Consider the following 23193-nt stretch of genomic DNA (forward strand, 5'->3'; position numbering starts at 1 on the left):
CTGCTTCTGAAAACTGTTTTTATACCGTGATTATGAAAGCAACAGAACATTTAAATCGCTTTGAGCAGTAAATATTCAGAGCTTGGAATATTGCTTGTAAAATAACACCATAATTTCTTTTTTTTTTTCCCTTTCTAAATATAACCCAGTGTTTCTGCCGCGGAAATGTAATCTATTCCATGCAAACCACAGAGAAATGTTGATCCTGATCTCTCAGGCTTGTATTGTTAAACGGGAATCAAATGTTTGCCTTTAGCCACCATGTTTTATTATTTATAGCAATCAAACTTCCTCAACTTACAGCAAACAAAGCAAATTAGGACTAAATTAACTTTGAAGCATCTTGAATGTTTGCAGTTGAGTCGATTAAATCGGCGCCTTCAAATTCAGACGGCCATCAATCTTTTAACGCCTCTCGCCAGATCTCTAATTTTCAACTCAGCTTTCATTTGGATGTTCATGCCAGCTCTTGTTTTATGACCGAAGAAATATTGCTAAATAATAACAGTCTTTTGGATCCAATCCTGATCTGGAGATACTGAAACTTTTATTTCTTTCTGGCCTAATTCATTGTCAAGCTTGTCTAAACAAAAAAATCTTCTGCAACTCTTCCAATTAATTTAAATTTCCGAGTGTGTTTTTATGTTGTGGTTTTGTATTAGAGGGCTTTAATTTAAAAATTATTGGTATTATGTTAAAGAACCTGACAGAACAGATAAGAGTCTCAGCTTAAAATTATATGTTTCTCTTAATTTTAAATTAATTTCTGGTTAATAATCAGATTTATTGTTTGCTTTTAGAGAATTTATCTTGTTGTGAAGCGCTTTATGACACTTATCTTAAAAGAACCAGCCAGAAAACTAAAAGCTTTTACAGTTAAGTGCTTTTTAAAAAACTTTAATAAATCTTATTGGTACAGACTTTGCTTTTGCAGGGAAATTATTTGAGTTTAAGAAGAAGCAAATATTTCTTTTCAACTTGTTTTTGACCTTTTTACTCATGTTGGCCAAATGTTTTTACAATCACCCACATCCAATTATTTCATGCAAAAACACACCAACCTAATTTAAAATTGGTTCTTAAGTGGAAATTTAAGAAAGCCTTTCAAAAAGATAAAAAAATACATAAAAAGTTAAAAGGTTTGTTGTTGTTGGGACATAAAAACTCACCGAGCTGTCGACGTTTTCGACTTCCCGTATGACCTGCTCAGGCAGGTCCAGGTCCAGGTAGACGTCCTTCTCCTTGCGGCTGATGGCGTAGTAGCCTTCGCTCCTGGCGCATCCCGTCACATGCTCCCGCAGCTGGCCGTCCGCGCTCTTCTTTTTACGCCGGGGGTTCGGCAAATTGGTTAGTGCAGGTCAGAGGTCAAGGGCAACGAGAAATAGGTCCACTTTGACAATCGATTTAGTCATTGGTACCTCCTGGCCAAAACTGTCAAAAGTTGAAAGTAATTGAGGGACACAAAAGATAGTTTTTCTTTTTGTTTGTTCATTTTTAGCTAAGTTTGTAAAGAAGTCTAAATCCATAGAAAAGAAAAAACCTTGAGAAAACCGTCAGCAAAAAATATAAGTGAAAAACGAGAAATCAACTCGTTAGATTGAGAAAACCAGCTGATTGCGGGAAATGGGAAATTAACTCATTATCTCAAGAAAACCCATCAGGAAGTGAACTTGTTAGATCGAGAAAACCAGCAGACAAAAGTAAATGCAAAATATTTAAATTAACTTAACTCAAGAAAATAATTAAGAAAAAAATAAATGCATAAAATGAGAAATCAACTCATTATCTTGAGAAAACGGACATCGTAGTTTTGTGATAACATAAATCTCTCGTTATAAAGAGAAATCAAAAGTGATTAAGACCCCTCTGGGTTTCCGTAGAAAAGCAGTAAAAACTTCACTAAGATTTTATTTTTTAACTGGATCAACCTCAAATCTTGAGCTGGAAAAACAAGCTTCTGCCATTTTTGTATGAGGACCGAATAAAATAACTAAGAGGGCTGGAAATGGCCCCCGCGCCGCACTTTGGACACCTTCATGTTTCTGCACTGAATAGCCAATTCTAAGTCAAAGAGAGGCCAGTTAAAAAGGATATCAGTGTGGTTGACCCAGTGGGTGTCGTTGAGCCAGTCAGAGCTGTGGTCGTCCTGCAGCAGCTTCTCGTATGTCTTCTTCAGGAAACTCAAGTCTTCCCCGTCCAGACCCGAGTTCCAGATGTCATACAGGATGGTCATTTGCTCAAACTCGCTGCGGTTTTCAAACTTTAAAAGTAGCGGCTCAGGCGCCGGCCTAGGTTTGGGCCAGCGCTGCGACGACGTTACCCCGGCCTCCTGCAGAAAGAGACGCTCGCTCTTCCTCATTCCTTCAGTCACTTCGTTCTCAGTGTCCGAACTGGAAAGTTCTCCAGACTCCAGCTCCTCCACGTCAACATCTTCCTCAAAATCTGATTCCTGCAGGGAAAAAGGCTCATTGTTGGTAACATTGTACCATATTGTAAATATTTAAGATGAACAAATGAATACAAAGTCAGAACCAGAAGGGATCCGCGCCATCTTGGTAGGCAAGCGCAGAACAAAGCGTAGATGCACCATTGCTTAGAGACCAACAAAAACAGACATATCGACACTCTTGAAAAATGTGGAAGAGAAAAAAACAAGAAAATCGCTTTGTACGTCATTTTGTAAAAGACGTACAAACTCTTTGTGTGAATAACAAGATTCCGGTGACTGGCAGAGTAAGTACATGTAGTAACAAACAGTCAGGCTACATTGCAAAAATACAAAATCTTACCAAGTAATTTTGGTCTAGTTTCTAGTGTAAATATCTTAGAACACTTAAAATAAGACAAAATTAACTTACAAGTAACTTTAAGCAAGATATAAGAGCTTATTTTAAGAAAATAATTTCTTAATATTGGTGAAAAAGTGTTAGATCCATTATTACAACTTAAAACAGCCGTTTTGTCTCAGGCCAGCCAAATAAAACTCGCTTGGATATAAAATATCTTCGTGAAAATTTCTTGCAAATATTGCAAAAATGAACTGAAAAAACTGTTAAAAGCCCACATTTGTTGTTATATCTAGATTTAAAAATCATAACTGGTCCTTCTTAATTTTTAACCAAAGTTATTTGGAAGATCTAAGACAAAAATTATGAATTATTTTTGTCTTAAATATCTTAAATATTCCCAATTTGGTGGCGTGACCTTGCCTGTTTAATCCATTGTTTTCACTCCATGCTGTTGTTTACTTTTAAGCAGTTATGAGGTGCAGTGGCAAACCCTTAAACTGCTGCTGCGCAAGGTAATCAACAGATTGTCGCTAGGCAACCAAAGAATGAGTGAGATGCTAGGTAACCAGAGAGTGATTAAGGCCCTGTTTACACGACAACAGTTTCTGGTGAAAATGGAAGAGTTTTGTTGTGTTTGTAGTGTACATTTACATAAAACCACCGAATGTTTTCTCTGACAACGGCAAAGTTTGAGAGCGGGTTCCAGAGTGCAAAGGTTCTGAAACGTACCGGTGTCCGTTGTCTTGTAAAGAGAATAAATGGATCTTTTCTGTCAGGTAATCCCTAGCTCATGCATAGTATGACGCAAAACATAGCTGCTTCCTACAATCCACAGAAGAAGAAACTACTGACAATGCTGGTGTTACTACAATTCGTGTTTCCCCATCAGATACGGCGGCGTCTCTTCACCGCTCCGCTCCGCCCAGGTGGGAAAATACACGCCTGCTTGTTCAGCGCTCATAACAAGCACTCGCTTGTTCAGCGCTCTTATCTAGAGAACTACGGACAACATGAAAGCTCAAACAACGTGTTTCAGAAAAGTTATCCCACTTTTTTCCAACTGCACCCTAATCAGACACACATAGTGCGTGTTTCCCTCCAATATCTGGGGGAGCGGTACCTGACGGGGAAACGCGAATCGATGTGCTTTCAAGTAAAACTGTTTTTTTTTTTTAAATACACGCGCACTTAGTTTCAAAAAACCTAGCACGAACTAGTGGCGTGGCGAGGGCATTACACCTGTTCGATGTGTACTGTTACTGTGTAAACAAAGATTGTAATTAGAACGTCTTCATGTAAATGTGTTAACAGAAATGGAACAAAAAATCTATTTTCGTTGTATCATTGTCATGTAAACGGGGCCTGAGTTAGTTGATTCCATACAACTTCCTTGAAAATATAACTGATTGCAGTAACTGAACAGTTTAGGAATATAAGTCCTACTTTTTCTGTGGCTGTTTTCCTAAAGAAGAGCATTACAAATATTTTTCAAGACCAGTATTGGAGTTCGAGTCGCTATTATTACCATAACAAAGTAATATAACGATTGTCCCACAACTTATGGGGAGAAAACCGTAAGTCTGTTCTTTTCCAGTGGAAAAACCTGCGTGGCGTAACGAGAAGTGACAAAGCAAATATGTTGCCATGACGTGAACCGACTGTGGGTTTTAAAACAAAGGCAACGTCACCGCTGTTTAATCTATGAAGAAACCACACACCTCCAGCTTCCTCTGCTTCGTACCAAACTGCTTCTTCTGCTTTTTGGTGTGACTTTTTCTGACTTCAGTTCTGGACTCACTTTAATCTGATAATTCTGACTTTAATCCCAGAATTCTGACTTTATTCTGAAAATTCTGAGAATTTTGATTTTAATTTGACTTTTTCAAATCTGAATTCTGATTTTAATCCCAGAATTCTGATTTTAATCCCAGAATTCTGACTTTAATCCCAGAATTCTGATTTTAATCCCAGATTTCTGACTTTAATCCCAGAATTCTGACTTTAATCCCAGAATTCTGACTTTAATCCCAGAATTCTGACTTTAATCCCAGAATTCTGACTTTAATCCCAGAATTCTGACTTTAATCCCAGAATTCTGATTTTAATCCCAGAATTCTGACTCTTTCATCAGAATTTTTAATCCCAGAATTTTTATATTATTCTGAAAATTCTGACTAATCAGAGAATTCTGATTTTAGTTTGGGAATTCTGACTTTTTAAAAAAATCAGAATTCCGACTTTAATCTGAAAACTCTGACTCAAACCCCAGAGTTCTGACTTTAATCCCAGAAGGTGTTGACGCCACCCACCTCCAGCTTCCTCTTCCTTTGCTTCTTGCCGAGCGGCTCCTTCTGCTTTTTCGTGCGATGCGGCTCCAGGTTCTCCTTGTCTTTCCTCTTCCTCTTCTCGCTCTTGTCCTGGTCGACCTCCAAGCCTTTGCCGACGTAATTCTTCCTCTTTGGTGACGGAGACACCGGCGCCATCTGTCTGTTATCATCAGAGTCACCCAGATCTCCCACCGGGGAGAAGTATTCGCCTTTGTCTCCTCTGGGCGGCGCCGCCTCTCCGATTACCTCCTCTGGCGCCTCCAGGACTCCAGAGATAGAGTTGAGGTCCGCCGACACCAAAACGGACGCGTCCTGCCTGGCGGCGGGTTTCCTGGCGCCGGATGCCACGGTGGCGGCGGCGAGCGCCGGAGGTTTGCAGTAGTTGTGCTCCAGAAGTACGACGACGCCGCCGGGGCTCATCACCAGAGCCAGCGACTCCAGGGAGAACGGGTCGCCCTCCATCTTCTGCTCCTCAGCCTCGTCCGACGTCTCCGTCTCCTCTGAGTCCCCGGCTTCCGGGTCCATTTTCAGCGCCACGTCCGCCAGCACCGACAGGTCCGCGCCGGCCAGCTGCAGAAGGCTGGACGCGCCGACCTGCTCCCTGATCCTCAGCCGCTGCTCGCCGTCCTCTTCGTCCTCCTCATCCTCCCTGACGGCGTGACACATGCTGGGCGTCCGGGTCCGGCCTCTGGACCGCTTGTTGCCCGGCGCCGCTGCAGGGGCTTCCTCGAATGCCATGCGACACATCGAGGCGTGGTCCAGCGGCAGGTTCTGAACGGTGCGGCACACCATGACCGGAGCGGAGGCGGGTCGGGGCGAGTCTTTGCTCGCAACCCGCTTGCCGGGGGATTTCGGGGAGGGAGCCAGGGGCGTCTTCTTGGACTCCTCGGGGTCCTGGTTCCGGCTCGGCGGCGGGACGATGAGCGCGTTGCCTTCGCCGGGTTTCGAGGCGAAGGGAAGCAGCTGGATGCTGTGAGCGGGTCGGCAGGAAGGCGGCGGCGTGAGAGCGATGGGGGAGTCCAGAGGCTTGTCGGCAGTGGGCGGAGCCTCGCTTCCCGGTTGCGTTGGCGACGGAGCTGGGAGCAGGGGTTTGCTGTCGTTCTCGTCTGTGGAGAAGGAAACAGTCTTCCTGCGTTTCTTCAAAGGAGGAACGAAAGCGTTTGGAGACGAAGGGCGAGGGCCGAGTGGAGACAAAGGAGCCGCCGGGATATCGGCCTTGATTTCCTTAGAAACACCTAAAGGAGAAACAGATTAGAGAAGATTATGCAAATATATAACTCAGAGACTGAATGAGAGAACCAGATTTACAGTGAAAGTTTATTCTGACTTTTAGTTTTTAAATCAAACTTCCAATTTTAATGTGAGAATTATGACTTTAATCCCAACTGCACCTCTTGGATCAAAGGGAACCAAATCCAAATAGACCTCAGACCCTGAGGTTTTGTTTTCCAAATTTTGAGTGAAATCAAAGGTACTTCTGACTTTTATTTTTAATTTGCCCCCGGTTTTGGAGGCTTAATAAAAACAAGATAAAAAAAACGCTGACCCACCTTTTTTGATGTCGACTTTCGGAACAGCACCTGCAACAATATGCCTGAGAAAAACAGAAGAAAAAATAATTTGAGCAGGAAATAAAGACTGAATAGTTATCAAAACTATTTAACCCAACATATTTCTATTACATATCCCACTGCATATAAAATTATTTTCAAATATTTCCCTGATTTACGCAGATAAATTGTCAGATTATTCCTGTCACAATAGCAAATTTCGCTGGATGATAAAGTGCTCCAGAAGTTATTGTGATAAGCGATAATATTGTTGTTTTGAGACATTTTCAAATAGCATAATAGCATAATAAGTTCACCCTCTTAAAGATAAATAAACTGATTTCTAGTCAACATTTTACCCTGGAATTGGAAGATATTTTAAATATATCAAATAAAATAACTGAAATAGGCCCGTCACGATATAAAATTGTACTGGACGATATATCGTCAGAGAAGCGATAAATGATAATATTTGTTGTTTTGAGACTATTTTCAAGTAATATAGTGGTAATAATGGCACAATAATGCAGGAACACTTTCTCTAAGATCAATAAACTTTGATTTCTAAAGAACATTTAACACAAACATAAATTAATGAAAAATAAATTAAATATACAAAATAACAGAAACAACAAATAAAATGACTGAAGACTTTTACCATCCAGTTTATGGTAGAAACAGAGAGAAGAGAAAAATGATGAATAATGCAAATGGAAATTATCAAGCTTGTTTTAAATGATCAGGCGATTAATTGATTTATTGCTTCCTGCAACAGGCTTATGTCAGACAACACCCCCAGCTGGAAAATATCGATTTGAACATTTTGGACCAAACTAAATTCATCTCCTAAGCGGTTTTACTTGAATATTTACTTATTTGTTTTGGAATTTAGCAAACAGGATTAATTTTGTTGATCCTAATTAACCTGAAACAGGAGAAATTTCATCTGATTTTAACTTCAGACAGTGGGAAATAAACTGTATGTATATGTTTTTAAAAACACAACATGCCTGTCATCCTCTTTCTCAGTTGTGCTGTCCATTGTTGACTCATCCATGGAGTCCGGACCGGCACTTTCCACTAGCTCCCCTTCCTCCTCCTCCTCGTCCTCAGAAGAGGACGAAGAGGAGGACGCCGACGAGGAAGAACCTTCAGAGGACGAAGACAGGCTCTCATCATCGCTGTCACTACTGAGCCCGTCATCTATGAGAGAAAACAAAGTTAGTGAACTGGTTTCTTCATTGAAAGTAGAAAAATAAACATTTTACCATCTGATTCCTTTTCACTTTCCACTTCTTCGTCCTCCTGCGGACAAAAGGAAAACATTATAAGTGAAATGCTGCCATCTAGCGAAAAACAGAAATTACTCCTAAAACGATTAAGTTGGGCTGAAACTAATGATTATTTTAGGAATCAATTGTTCTGACGATTAATCGGATAGAAAAATTGGCACATTCATACATATTTCCTTTAACCAGAAGCCTCTTTTATACAAATATTAAAAGGATGCAAAAAAAAAATTTCTATTTTAAATAAGAAAATAAACATTTTATTGCCTAAAACGCAGTAACAAAACAATCCTTCAGTGAATTCTTGATCATTTGTAGCTAAGGCTGTATCTGCAGCTAAAACAAATAATTTTAATAACATGTTCAAAGCTCCAAACTTTCTGTTCAATTTATCGTCAATACAGAGTAGAACCAATCTGCTGAATATTTTCTTTAATTAACTGGTTAATAATTGCAGAGATAAAAGGTTTGAAAGGACAAATTGAACCAGGTGAAGATAAAATTATGCCGCTTGACGAGTTCAGGGTGGGATTTATTTTAATCTTAAATGCAAAATGTATAAATTTTTTGGACGTTTTTGGTTTAATTACTACATTGAATGTGTTGAGTCTGTATAATCCAGTTAACAATTAATGAAGAACTAAATTAGTTGACAATTATTTCAATAATTGATTAATCACAATTAATCTGATTAATTGCTTTAGTCATAATATTTTTGGACATTTTGTATTAATTACTGCTCTGCCTGCGTTGTTCTTTCAACAAATTTTTTTGAGTTTGTATACTCCAGTTAACGATTAATCTAATACTAAATTATTTGACGACTATTTCAATAATTGATTAATCGCAATGAATCATTTGAGCCCTGAAAGATTTTGTTCGTTTTTTTCTTAATTACAACTCTGAATATGTTCTCTCAGCAAAAAAACGTTTTGTTGAGTTTATATACTCCAGTTAACGGTTAATTGATAACTACATTAGTTCACAATTATTTCAATAATTGATTAATCACAATTAATCAGATTAATCATTTCAGTCATAATATTTTTGTACATTTTTGACTTAGCTACTGCTCTGATTATGTTCTTCCTTCAGTAAATGACTGAAGGAAGATGAGTCTATACACTCCAGTTAATAATTAATCGACTACTAAATTAGCTGACAATTATTTTAATAATCAGTTTATCACAATTAATCGCTTCAGCCCTAAAATATTTTTTACCTAATATGTTTTATCTTAATTATTTATCAGTGTGTTATTGTCTCAGATAATAGTCTTTTTTGAGTCCATATACTGCATTTAATAAATAATCGTTTACTGAATTAGTTGACAATTACTTGAAAAATCGATTAATCGTTTCAGTCCTATCTGAATATTTACATTCAGTTATTTTCTTCAGCTCAAAATACACCAGTCTAGTTAGAAATATGTGTTTCAGAAGCAATAAAAGTGTCTCCTACCTTCTCGCTCGATGAGCCGTCGGATGTTTCCTCTCCTTCACTGTCAAGCTCCCAGGGTTTACGACTTCTTGGCTTCTTTTTCCTCCTCTTGTTGTCCCGATCAGCTGCATGCCTGTCTGCCTCTGGCATTCTCCCAGCTGAGAACCAGACATCAATTTAAGAGTTAATTCCTTTCTATCGATTAATTTAAACCCCTCTTTCTAAAGCGACAACATCAACAAACCTTCATCATCTTCATCTGGTGGAGTTGAAGGCCGAGGCCTCTTTAAGTCTCCCTCTTTGAACTCCTGAGGTTCTTTCCTTTTCACCTGCACCGTTGAACATCAACATGATTTGTTAATCGTAACAACAAAAGTCAATGACTGTTATAGTTCCAGCTAAGCTTTACGGTTGTATTTAATAGCACACAATCTAAACATTAAATGAGAATATCTAAAATTAGGAAAGAGCTTGGACTTTTCTAAGAAATAACACTTAAAACTGGCAAAAACCTTCAAGCAACAGATGTGGATCATTTAAAATGTAAAGAATTATGATATTTTTACCTTGAATGAAGGTAATCGCAGCGCTCCACGAAGAGAAAACCCCTCCACGCCCCCACTTTTTGCCCAATCCACAAGTGACATCAGAGGCTCTCGAGGACGGTTGACCTTTTCCTCTTTCTTTTCATCGTCCCGTAAGGCAGACACTCCCCTAACCATCGTCTGGAAAGGCTGAAAAACAATTACAGTTTAAAATCCCAAATGACTTCAATTAGGTTGTCAATCATGCAAAACGGGCTGAGCTTTTCACATGTTGATGTTAGAAGGATTATTGGGTGCAGACGCATATTTTGCTACAACTAATGAAGTTGTTCACTAAATGAATGCTCTGTTGTTGCAGCTTAGGCAATAAATGTTTATTTTCTTATTTTTAAAAGGGATTAAAGTATTTCTTTGAATATTTAATGCTTTTCTAACTTTGCATAAAAAGATTTATGAGAAAACCTTTTTAGAAAGTGACAATATTTTTTATCCGATCAATCGTCGGAACAATCGATAGAATAACCGATTACTCAAATAACTGTTAATTGCAGCCTTAATTTCATTTACCTACTAGGGAATTTTTTTATTTAAAAAAATTATTGATTTGTTTACTTGCATGTAATAATGTATTTCTAATATTGTATAAATAAACTGCAAAACAACAGCTGGAACACTGAGGCTCTTTAAATCTAGACCAAAATCCCACCTGTCCAAAGTTGATTTTGACCCATAATAATTAGAAAAATTACTAATATGTTTGATGATTCTGATGATGACACTTGACAAAATGTAATGTCTGCTACTGGTTTCACAATTGATGACCATCAGCCCCCCTGTCCAGGATCCCGCCTCAATCTTCCTGATTTAGAGCGAAAAGCTGCTCGCTGACAATGACTGCCATTGGTTTTAGCTGATAAGTTATCAATTAAGTGCTAAATCTTAAATGTACACCTGTTATCTAAAACAAAAAGGGACGCGGTGCTTTGCTACTAATTGTGAACACTACGCCAACTAGATACGGTCAGGAAAAAGTTTTAATTTAAAAAAACAAGAGAGACGAAGTAGGTCAGTTATGCTAGCCTGACTTTGACAACCGTAACATGTAGATGTGCTGCAGAATTCTGTATTTTGGTTCAGTTACAAAATAAATAAAAATAGGTGACCTAAATAACCAACTCTGACAGATCATCAGTAGAGCAGGAGATTAAATTAGCTAATCTACTACCATGTTGTTAGCTTAGCAAATAGCAGCAGTAGCTAATCTACCACAGCGATCACTTATTAATAGCCACAAAATAAACATCAAGCCTGAAAACATAAAACTGTAGCAGACTGAACGTTCTGTTCTTTGTGTGGGAAATGTTTCAGTGTTTTTTGGTGTCGAGTCATGAAACACAAAGTGACACTGTTGTCAGTTGCTATGGCAACGATTCTGCGTGTAGCGTAGCCGATACGGAGCGAGGAAAAAAGTGGCTTTGAATCGTTCAACATTTTTTCTGTGTTAATTTTCTCTTTGCTGGGGCGCACTGCACCAAGTTAATAATACCTACATCTCCAGGTTTCATGTAGTTAATTATTCCACCGCAGCTTTAGACGGCGTGGAAAAGCATCGCCTTTTTGCCCTCCAGTATTCTGAGCACGTTTGAAATTTCCAAACATAACATACAACGTGTCAAAATGATGCGTTTATGATGTTTTCATGATGTAAAGCACTTTGAACTGCCTTGTTGCTGAAATGTACTACAGAAATAAAGTTGATTGATTATTTGATTGGTTACCTTGGCCTTGGTCTCCTTCCTGTCCCACCACTCATCAAAAGTGGCGAAGGCGACATTCTCCACCATTTTGCGGTTCAGGTCCCGCTGCACGATGTTCTTCATCTCCTGGATCAAAGAGGCCAGCACCATCTGAACCGTCGCTTCGTGCGGATTCTCCGCCATCATGGGCAATGCCTCCCCAGAGGCGCTGTACTCGTCTCCCTCCCCAGTCAGCATGGTGCCGTAGCCGGGCGGCGGCAAGTAGGACTGGAAGTGAGGCGGTAAGACGTGTGGCGGCCACCCAGAGTGCGGAGGCGGGATGCTGTGGTGTGGAGGAGGTGGTATCTGAGTGCTGTGGGGTTCATGGTAGGGGTATGACATATGGGGTGGCATGTATCTGTGGTCCTGGTCGTAGTGAGCCCCCGCCCCATTGCCCTCTTGGTCCATGTAGGGGTGGTGCGTGTGAGGCGGTGGCATAGAGTGAAGATGGTACGATGCGTAGTCTCCGGTCGCAGCCTCGCTCGGCCCTGCCGTGCCATTGGACGACGACAAACGCATCTGATGCAGGCGGCTTAGCATGTGGGTTTGCATTTGGAACGACATCGGGGCTCCACCGCTGTACTGGTTCATCAGCTCCATGGAGGTGGCATAATCGTACATGTGGTGAGGCATCGGGGGAGGATACTCGGGGTGTAGCTCCATGTGAGGAAGAGGTGGAATCCCAGGCGGAGGTGGCGGCTGAAGGGAGTAGCCGGGCGGAGGAGGGGGCGGTAAATGGGGCGGGTAGGAAGGAATCGGCGGGTGCATGGACGTCCCAAAGTGCTGTGAGGAATCAGAGATGGGGGGCGGAGAGGATGAGGGGTCTGCCGGCTGTGAGAGTCCGGCGGCGGCGGCTTGTGAGGATGACGGTGTTGATCCTGAGGCGACTGTCGGCTGGTGAGTCGTGACGGTCGTTATGGTGGTCGTTTCCTCAGCGTCGTCGTCTGAGATCTCCATGTCTTCGCCAGAAGAATGAGGAGACGCCTGACAAAACACAGAGGTTAAAGTTCAAGGAACCACCAACTCTTCCACTTAAACAGAGAAAAAAGTGCACCGATAAATCATTCCTTAATTTTGGGAGATTGGTGATCGGTCGATACTTACTTCTCTACCTCAGCAAATGTCTAAAAATCAACCACTGGTCTCAACTGCTCTAGAGAGAGAGAGGCTCACCTCTAATGGTGGAATAACCTCTTAGTTTTCTCAGTGTAAGTTAGGGGTGTCCAAAGTGTGGCCCATGGGCCATTTGCGGCACTCGATGTGATTTCGTGCAGGACAAAAATGGCAGCTCAAAGCTGGATTCTGATTTAGTTAATCAAATCTTAAGAGTGAAATGTCCACAGAGAAAGTCTTCTAAATATGCAAATTACAACACAAAGTACTCATTTAATTAAATTTCATTAAGCAGAACCACAAATTATTTCACTTTTAATTTTTCCTCCGGGATTAAAGAAGCAATTTTTAATTGAATTTGAAACATTCAGCAACTTTTAATAAAGAGCAGATGTCGTTGCACCTTTTAGAAAAGTTTTTGAAGAATGGGCGACCTGCTAAGAATATACACAAAAAATTCAAAGATCATAGAAAAGCCATCAACATTTAAGATATTGTTTGTAGTTTTTATTTTGTTTTATTAAATAAGGCAAACATTCTCAATCTACAATCACCTACATCTTGCTTTCTGTGGAAATCACACTTGTTTTATTTTATTAAACTATTATTATTAGATGTGCAGATATAAATATAACTTTACTTTTCTTTCTACAATTTTTGAAAAATCTCTTTCTTGTGGCCCTCAGTTACTTTCAACTTGCCAGTTTTGGCCCAGGAGGTAAAAAGTTTGGACACCTCTGGTGTAAGTGATGATGATGATGTTTAGCTTGGTAATGTACCTGGCTCTGCCCGTTAAACGGCGGCGGCGTGTGCGCTCCGGTCCGGACCCCCGGATCAGCAGAACCAGCCTGAGGATCGTCTTGCTGCAGAGCTTCAGTAGCATCGATGCCAACGGGGGGCGGAGGTTCCTCTGGAGGTACGATGTGGGGGGAATAATTTTCGGAGGGTTGTGTCCCCGCAGCGAGGACAGTCGGACTCTTCCTCCCTTCTCCTTTTCCCCGTTTTCTCCCTCTGTGTCCTTCTCTGTCTCTTTCCCCCTTCTTCCTGTGATCCTTCTCCCCGTTGTCCCCCCTGTGCTCCTGCTCCTTCGCAGCGTCACTTCTTCGCTCCGCTCCCTCTCTAACTCTGCTCCTCTGCTTCTCCTCTTTCCTGTCCTCCTCGTCTTCCTCGTCAGAAGCGAGGAAGGAAAACTTGGCCTTTTGTTCCTTCAGGAGCATCTCGATTCGAGAGTCCAGGCTGCTGCTGTGGTAGACAAACGGCAAACTCTCGTTTGTGGAGTCCGGCTCTGGAGAGGAGTCGCGATGAGGAGGTGGAGGGGAGCTAGAGGAAGAGGAAAGGTGGTGAGGAAGGGAGGCTGAGGAGGGAGAGTTGGAGGAAGATTTGGCGGTAGTAGGTTGGGAAGGGGAGGATGGTGGTGGCGTTTTGGGCGGGGCGGGTGGCGTGGTGGGACGGCGTTTGGGTTTGGTCCACTGGTCTTCGCGGGCCGGACTGTCCTGGTTAAAGTCTAGCGTTCCCAGCGTCTCGGCGACGGCTGCTGCAATAACGGAGGCCGGTGGGAGCGGCGGCGGCGGAGGAGGCGGCGGGGGAGGCAAAGCGCCGTGATGGTCCTTATCAGACCCAGCTTTCTCTGCCAGGGTTGAACCCGCCGAACGGGAGGAACCATCCTGCGGCGGGGTCGGGGCGGGATCTTTGGAGGAGGCGTACGCTGAGTAAGATGACGGCGGCGGCGACATGCTGTTGGACGACGATCGGTAGGAGTTGGAGTTGTATCTGGGGTCGGAGCTGTTGGCGTAGTCGGCGTCTCGGTCGCGGTCCCGGTCGTGGCTGCTTCTTCTGCGACTGCCGTGGTGGTTGTGAGAGTGGTGGTGGTTGCGGTGCCGCTGGTGGCCGTGGTCGCCAGAGCGGGAGCCCACGCTGTCTCGCCGGTAACCCCGGTCGTCCCGGCGGTCCGAATGGTGGTGGGAGTGGTGGGAATGGTACTTCGAGGAGGAGTTTGAGTCTTGCTGGTGATGGTAGGACGACCTTCTAGAACCGACCCCCGCGGCCGCATACCTCCCCGCTGATTCGCTCCGCTCCCTGTCCGGCAGCAGAGGCTGGTCGTACTGGTTGCAAATCGGCGGTGGAGGCATTGAGGAGTGATGCGCCATGTGTGAGCCGGGACCTCCGAGGTTTTGGTAGGGCGCGTAGCCCGGCGGCTCATTGGGACGGTACGATGTGGTCGGGGGGTACGAAGGACGACCTCGGTGGTACAGTGATGGGTCCTGTTCATCGGGGTAACGAGACACTTTAAAACCTCCAACAGAAGACGAGACTGCGGACGATGAAGATGAAGATGGTAACATGTCCTGGGGAGGATAGCCGCTGCTCAAAGAGCCTGCGTTGTAGTTCGGATGCCTGAAACAGAGAGTTTACTGGATTCACTACAATCAAAAGAGCTCTTTCTTACTAAATCTGAACAATTAGGGCCGAAACGATTAATCGATTAATGAAATAATTGTCAACTAATTTAGTAGTCGATTAATCATTAACTGGAGTAAACAGACTCAAAGAAATCAATTTGCTGAAGGAACAACATAATCAAAGCCATAATTAAGCAAAAAAAACGGCCAAAAAACCCATTCAGGTTGAAACGATTATTTGGATGATGAATCAATTATTGAAATAATCAACTAATTCAGTAATTTGGTTAATCATTAACTGGAGTATACATACTCTAAAAATGGCAATTTGCTGAAAAAGTAAAACACTCAGATCTAATTAGGCCAAAAATATACATACATTTTGCATTTAAGCTAATAAAAAAACATATTTCTCTGTCAATACGTTATAAGATGCATCCTTTGCTACAAATGATCAAGCGTACACTGAAGGAATTCTATATTTTTACATTTTAGGCAATATAATGTCTATTTTCTTATTTAAAAAGAAATTACATTTATTTATTTGTATTTGTACCATTTTATAATAAAACACTTCTTTAAAAATCAGATTAATCGTCAGCATAACCTATGGAATACCTGATTACTAAACTAATCGTTTGCTGCAGCTCGATGAGCACTACCTGCTGCCGGAGTAGCCTGAGTCTTGTGAGAAAGGAGTCCCAGATCTGGAGCTGTAAGGTGTCCCTCCGCCCCCCTGAGACGAAGCAGTGGAGCTCGGCGTGTATGGACCGGGTAACGACGAAGGCGGCGTGTCGACACGCTGTTCTCCAAACCCGGTTTCAGCAGAACACGGCGTCATGCTTCCCGAGGTCAGGGCGTGGACTCCTGCAGCCAAAACCGCAAGCTCACTGGAATACCTCCGCCGGATTTCCGACTGCAATGACAAAAAACAACAATATTCAGAGTTAAGAAATAACTAGTTACATTTACTCAATTACATTTGTTTCAGTAAATTTAAAAAGAAAAGAAAATTTTAGGAGTATTTCTACTCTTACTTGAGAAAATTTCTGTATTTTCTACCCACTGAATGAAAAACAAACAAGTTTTAACCAAAATTCACCAGACACAGACACACACCTGCAGTTTTTGTTAAAGTTTCATCATTCTTTTTATTGAAAGAAACTGATTTGGAAAAAAAATATTTTTCCTAATTTTGTTTTATTACTTGTATGAATTATTGTCATTTTGGTCCTTAAAATACCAAAATTTCCAGTTACTTTTCTATTTCAGTCCATCTGATGATGTAATTTATAAATATTAAATGATTGATAATTTTACTTTTTACCAAATACTTTTCTACTCTTACTTGAGTAATTTCTTGGATGGCTACTTTTTACTAGAGAAAAAATATTTTGTAGCAGCTACTTTTACTTGAGTACAATTTTCTGCTACCCTGCCCATCTCCGACTATATTTAAAATTTTACATCTTAAGGAAGTAAATTGTTGCCACATAATTTCAGGAAAAAGCTTTAAGGCCAGGTTCTTCATTTATACAAGAAAAAAACTTTCCTAATAATTATGGTCACTATTAGAATCCTGGAAACTCGTCAAATTCAGACAGACGTACAAAATAATATCGGCTGTTGCAATATAATTTCAGTGGTAACATTTTTTAGCACTGTTTTTGTGATTGTTTTACACAGAAATCAAGGTAAATACAAATTTAAAAACACAATATTAATTATGAGATTAAATTAATAAAGTAGTCTCACACAAATTGTGAAATATAGTTTCTGCTGTGTATGCGGTGAGATTAAATTTTTCTAGAGCTGCAAAATATATAAAACCCAAATAACCATCTTAATATCAATCTGAAACAACTGCTTGGATGTAATATTTCATTCCTTCAAAATTATGGTTTCACATTGAGGCTGGAAATGTTCAGCTGAGATGCAATAAAACTGATTGAAATAATTATCATTAGCTAAAAATAGTGAGGAAAACGTGGCCTTCGTTAAGCTCAGCTGATGCTTGATTAAACATCAGTTCTAAAGTTACAAAATGTCACAATTTTTGCAACCATTTATAAGCAATTTTGTTAACATTTCCAAATAAAAAAAAGCAGTTTGCATCGAAATATTAAATGTTTTTGGAGTAATTACGGTTAAAATAAAAACAGACCATCAACTTTAGCAACTTAATGACACAGAATCAAACAATTCTTTGTAATATTTTAGATTTATTATTCCAAAAATAATATTTAAATGTATTCAATTCAAGCCTGAAAATGTGTCTTTGGACTCATTGTTCAGATCGACGCTAGAGCTGGACAATTTATGAACCTCAACCAATTCAAATTTTATTTATAATATATTTGTTGCAGGGATCATTTGTACTAATAACATTTCTGTAAATATGCTACAGTTAGCCAAAAGGATATTTTCCACCTGATGGTAAAAGTCACCAAAGTTACATGAACAAAATAATAATTCAAAGACACTGAATGTCTCCTCCTTTTCATGCTAATTTACCATAAACAAGCTGCTTTCAATCACTACTTTTGATTGCAAAGACATTTATTATTTATACATTTCACAGCTGACAGCCTTAACCACAGCTGGATATGAACATTATGATTCAGGTTTGATTTTTGTTTTTGGACAACATAAAAAGGAAACAAAAACAGGCCGACACTGATGCTTATTATTTATAAAGCGTGAACAGATGTGACGTTATAATGGTATATTATTTTAAAAATATATATAATAATTTTGATTTGATGCAATATTTCCATTGACTTTCAAAACAGATGTTAGTTTAGACTATTTTTGTTCTCGAAACATCATAATGACCAGTAATTTTTATCTGCAGTAACACCGTAACTGCTTTGATTCAACATGAATAAAAATATTGAACTCCTGACTCACTAACTGATCATCTACTGACTGAGAAGTCGTACCGTATCCGGCTGCGCCGGCGTCTGAGACTGAACGCTATCCGTCAAAGCTTTCCCTCCAAGCGGCACCGTCTGAGGAGTGTAGGACCCGTTTACTATGAGGTCGTAGTACTTCTGCCGCTGTTGACCTGCAGAAAAACAAACAGAAAAACAAACGCCTTGCTAAATATATGATCCATGTTTGATTATTTACAGTAACTTATCTTAATAGATAGTTCCCACAAAACCGGACCAGAAGTAAGTTGCCCGGAAATGCGCCATCTTGATAGGCAACTGTCAACAGCGCTGTAGAAACAACATTATTAAGACTTAAATTTGTTTTTTCATATTTTTTTTTCTGCTCTTCAAGAGAAGCAGATCAGTCTACATGATCAGCACATCTTGTAAAAAAACAGACAACAAGTCATTTGTGTTTCTCAAAGATGAAGATTCTCTTACAAGCTGTCCATAGCCGCGGTGTAAAAAATTAACTAAATGAAACCTGGGGATGTGTGTATTATTAATTTAGTGCAGTGCGCCACAGAAAAGGGAAAAATAACGCAGAAAAACCGGTGAAGAACAATTCAAAACCACTTTTTTTCTCTGTGTCAGCTACACGCAGACTCGTTGCCATAGCAACCGACAACCACGCCACTACATGCTTCAGGGTTTAACACCACAAAACATTAAAACATTTTCCACAAAGAACAGAAGATTCAGTCCGTTACAGTTTTATATTTCAGGCTTGATATTTATTTTGTGATTTTTAATAAATGATTGCTGTGATTGATTAGCTACCGCTGCTATTAGCTAAGCTAATACTGTGGCGGCTCATTAGCTAATTTAAACACCTGCTACGCTGATGATCTGTCAGAGAGTTGGTGTTTAGATCACCTTTTTTATTTTTTAACTGAACTGAAACACACCAAATTCCACAGCCCATCTACATGTTACGGTTGTCATAGTCAAGCTAGCAGAGCTGACTTACTTCCTTCTCCCTCGCTATTTCTTTATTAAAACTTTTTCCTGACTTTATAATCTAGTTGTCATAGTGTTGACAATTAGTAGTAAAGCGCTGCGTTCCTTTTACTTTTATATATCAGGCCTACGTTAAAGATTTAATGTATTATATTGACATTTTAACAGCTAAAAACCAATGCTAGTCGTCGTCAGAGACCAACGTTTTGCCCTCAAGCAGGGAGACAAAGGCGGGATGTAAGGGGTCCACACCTCTACAATAGCAGCCACAATAAACTTTACCTTTTATATCTAGCTGAGCATGAATGATGTTTCCCATGACAGAGGTGTTGTGCAAATGCTTGACTGTGTCCTTCGCTCCTCTCGTGTTGGTGAACAACACCCTGGCCAGACCCAAGTGCTTCCTGGTCTTGGGATGAAACAGGATCTCCATCTCCTCCACTTCACCAAACTTGGAGCACATTTCTGCCAGGAAAGGCTCCTTGATGTTGTCATTGAGCCTGGCGAAGGTCACCTCTTTGAGGGGTATGGGGCCCACGTAGAACTCATCGAGCTGTGGCCAAAAAAAAAAGGTTAGGAACAAACAAAAAAAAAAAGCTCTGCTATTCCAGGAAAGTGGAGTGACTGATCTGTGGAAATCATAAACGCGGAACAGCTGAAGTGCAGGAAGACATCTGGTCTGGAAAGATAATGTGCAAATAATGAGTGAAAACAATTTTGGCCAAATGACCTTCGAGGGTGACAGATTTCACACAACCGCTGCGGTTTATAACTGGTCATTTACATCCAGGATAATAAAGTCGTCCTGAGTTCATGGCCAATCAACAAATAATTACAACATGGCATTCATACAACAGCACTGACAGTAAAATAATGAAACATGTTCTTAAAATGAAGTTAGGTACCAATAAGCCTCTCATGATGAACTGTCAAAGAAATGATCACGATAAATGTCAGTATTGTTATTTTAAGATAATTTGCCTTATTACTGATCAATCAAAATATAAAAACTTTGATTCCTTAAGAACACTTAACTTTAAAAATATTTGAAAAAAGAAAAACCCAGCAATTAAAATGGATTTTAGAGTTTCAGTAACCAAATTGTATAAAAAAAAAAAGATAATTATTCAGTTTAGACCAGTAATACAGGCAAAAGTGGGAGATTGTACAAACTACGTACTTTGTACTGGGTGTCAAAGGTTTGCAGCTTTAAAACAAAATTAAAGAAAGCATCTCTTTTCCAAATAAAAATCATTGCACTGCTTTTAATTTACCATGCTATAAAATAATGTATTGCTTATTGTGACAGACTTAGGAACCACATCTTATTATTTCTAAAAGGCTTAAGAAGTTTCCAGTGCTGCAGTAATTATGTTCATAACACAATCGTTTAACTTGTCTTGAATTTGGAAACTTCTCTGAGGTAAAAGAGAAGTTATGTTCTCGCTTTTATATAAAGGCCAACATCCTTTCAATGCTGTTGCTAAGCAACAACCATAATTATTCATCTACGCATTTAGTTCCCCATTAATTGAATGTCTTAATTCTTCCTTGTAATTTTTCCTCACCTTTTAAAACAAAATATCACATATCGGAGTAAAATTAAATTAAAATGAACCGTTCCAGCTCAAAACTACAGTAATTATATTTCGGTTTTTCAGATGAACGTCTAACGGATCGATAAGACAAAGTTTGAGAAGTGGAGCCCACCTTGAACTTTGGCACTGGTAGGGATATTTCTGTATACCTCGACCATAATCTCCGGGGTCTAGGGTCCCGGAGTTCTCCCACAGGGGGAAACCCGGAGTCCTAAACAAAAATAACACAGCAAATAAGAACTAAACCTTAGAACTGATCTGCATTTTAAAGCGAATAAACTCCAGTTAGACTTACTGGAACACTGAAATGCACTCCGTCATATCTGTAAACCTTCTGCGTAACCCGCCGAATGGCCGGGTCCTGGACGAGTTTGTAGCTTTCCCACTGCAAGCTGACTGCTTTCTGTGTTTCGGTCCCACTGTCTGGATCCATCCTATAACTGAGGACAAAAAGAAAAACTTTCATTTAAAAGAGGATCTGCTGGAAAAAACAAACAAACAAAAAAACATCCAAGTGACTCGGATTCTAGGAATTTAGCAAGCAAATTATTTTTCTAGTTTCAAGTTTCAAGATTTTTTCAATTTCCTCTCCATTTTAATAAACACATTTGTATAAAACTTACAGTGGATTCTTACAAGGAGGTCAATGTTTTTTGTAAGTATGCCCCAAACACAAAAATTTATATTTTTTCTGACTCAAGTTTCCTAATTTCTCTGTTAGTTTTCAGCTATTTTTTTTTTTAAATCAGGCACTAAATAAGGTTTAATAAAAAGTTACAAAGGATGTTTCTAAAATGGTTAAGCTTAAAAAAATTATCAAGTTATAAAACCTAAACTGTACATAAGACTTCCCTCTATTTCCTGAAGCTGAGAATCCTGGATCTATCACCAGAGTTACATCTTTTTTATGAAACGTCTACTCATAAAACTGGTAAAAACATATTACAGATATATTAAATTAAAGTCTTGATATAGTAGTTTGCAAAAATATCACATTATATAAACTGTGTTTACCTTGTAAATAAAGTGTGTGAAGAAAAACCTTATATGGACTAAAATAACTTACTCCTAAATGTTACAAACTGTTAAATTGGACAGAAAATACAGCCTGGAAATACAAATACGTCTCTATTTTCTATTTTTTCTACAATTATCCAGACTTTGAACCAATTAAAATCAATTTCTGTAGTTTGAGGCTTTTTTTTCTCACAGGCTTTAAGTGCATGAGGGCAGCCTGGGGTTAATTGTTCCTATTTAGAGCAAAAAAAAGAAAACATTGTATGTTTAAACGCCAGGCAAAGCTGCAACAGATTAGCTACATATTAATTTATCCTGTTAATGTTTTTTAGAAATTAGAGTAAGGAATGTCGTCCTGGAAAATACGAAAATCAATTTGTGGTTTCAAATTTTTCAAGTCGGTCCAAGAAACCTAAACGCACCATAACAACCTTAACAAATTAGATGCGAATTGAATCGAGACTGATGAGAAAAGATGCAGTAATTACAGATAAATAACTCTTGCCTGCAAAGGAACGATGAGCTGCGTCACAGCATTTAGCCAGAGTTCAACTTCACTGACTTCTGGGTCGCATTAGTATATTCTGAGATCACATTTAAAGTATATAAAATGTTTAGCATTATCATCAGCTTGTTGTCGGCTTCGGTTAAGCTGCTGTCAAAACAATGATCAGCGCTACGTCACTGATCAGATACTTTAGCTAGCAGCTTGCTGTTAGCAGAGGCTAAAGTGGATCCACAAAAAGCAAATAATTGTTTCAGCAAGCGTCGAAACAGAATTAATATTCAGCGCATTTGTCCGCGTTTCAGAAGCGTTCCTTAAAAACCGAACCTGCACGTTGCCGATCAGTCTGACAACGTAAACCAAAGTAAAAATTAGTTGTCTTCTCGCTTTAGCTAGGGCAAACTGATGCTACTGATGGCTAATGCTAACTTAGCAACATCAAGTTAACAGTTTAAACTTTGAACTTGAAGACCTCCACGTACACGTATTAGTTTTTCTAAGTTGCAATCGTGATATGCATATCTTATGGAAACTTCTTAAGGCTGGCTTGCCCACGATTTAACCAAAATTCAGCCCACTCCACCTCTTGGAGACCCGCTCATCCGAAAGTAGCAATTCGCCGCCGCTACAGTGTAGGCAGCTGCAGCCAGGCCCGCGAGACCAAGAAGAAAAACACTGGGTCACAAACAGATATATGACACCTACGACCCGGCGTTAAAGCACCTCTAACGAATTAAAACAATACCGCTACCATTCCGGAAATTAGTCGATAGACCAACGACCATCTACGAGCACCAAAGCCATTGTTTTCTATTTCAAAATCCAGATATTGTTGAGAGAGCGGCCATCGCGTTACCAACCTGAACGCCTCGCCTGCTCCCCATCAATGCATGATAATGCAGTCTACAGTTGCTCACCCGCACTTTCCT

General features: G+C 40.0%; 1 protein-coding gene across 4 annotated transcripts in view; it reads right to left on the minus strand.

Moving 5' to 3' along the window:
* Positions 1-23193, minus strand: part of setd1a (SET domain containing 1A, histone lysine methyltransferase) — a 33354-nt gene extending 10161 nt beyond the window's left edge. The window contains exons 1-17 of one of the 4 annotated variants that reach the window (XM_032587461.1): positions 23125-23193; positions 21038-21182; positions 20855-20953; positions 19427-19697; positions 18191-18315; positions 15911-16164; positions 13629-15243; positions 11719-12720; positions 9962-10129; positions 9640-9724; positions 9417-9553; positions 7935-7971; positions 7677-7869; positions 6667-6710; positions 5099-6351; positions 2095-2449; positions 1170-1351 (exon numbers count right to left, since the gene is read on the minus strand). In XM_032587461.1, the coding sequence (XP_032443352.1) occupies positions 1170-1351; positions 2095-2449; positions 5099-6351; positions 6667-6710; positions 7677-7869; positions 7935-7971; positions 9417-9553; positions 9640-9724; positions 9962-10129; positions 11719-12720; positions 13629-15243; positions 15911-16164; positions 18191-18315; positions 19427-19697; positions 20855-20953; positions 21038-21175 (5958 nt within the window). In that variant the 5' untranslated portion in view covers positions 21176-21182; positions 23125-23193. The other 3 variants (XM_032587462.1, XM_032587460.1, XM_032587463.1) reach the window with 3 other exon arrangements.

The sequence above is a fragment of the Xiphophorus hellerii genome, chromosome 16, assembly GCF_003331165.1.
Source record: "Xiphophorus hellerii strain 12219 chromosome 16, Xiphophorus_hellerii-4.1, whole genome shotgun sequence".
Taxonomy (NCBI): Eukaryota; Metazoa; Chordata; class Actinopteri; order Cyprinodontiformes; family Poeciliidae; genus Xiphophorus; species Xiphophorus hellerii.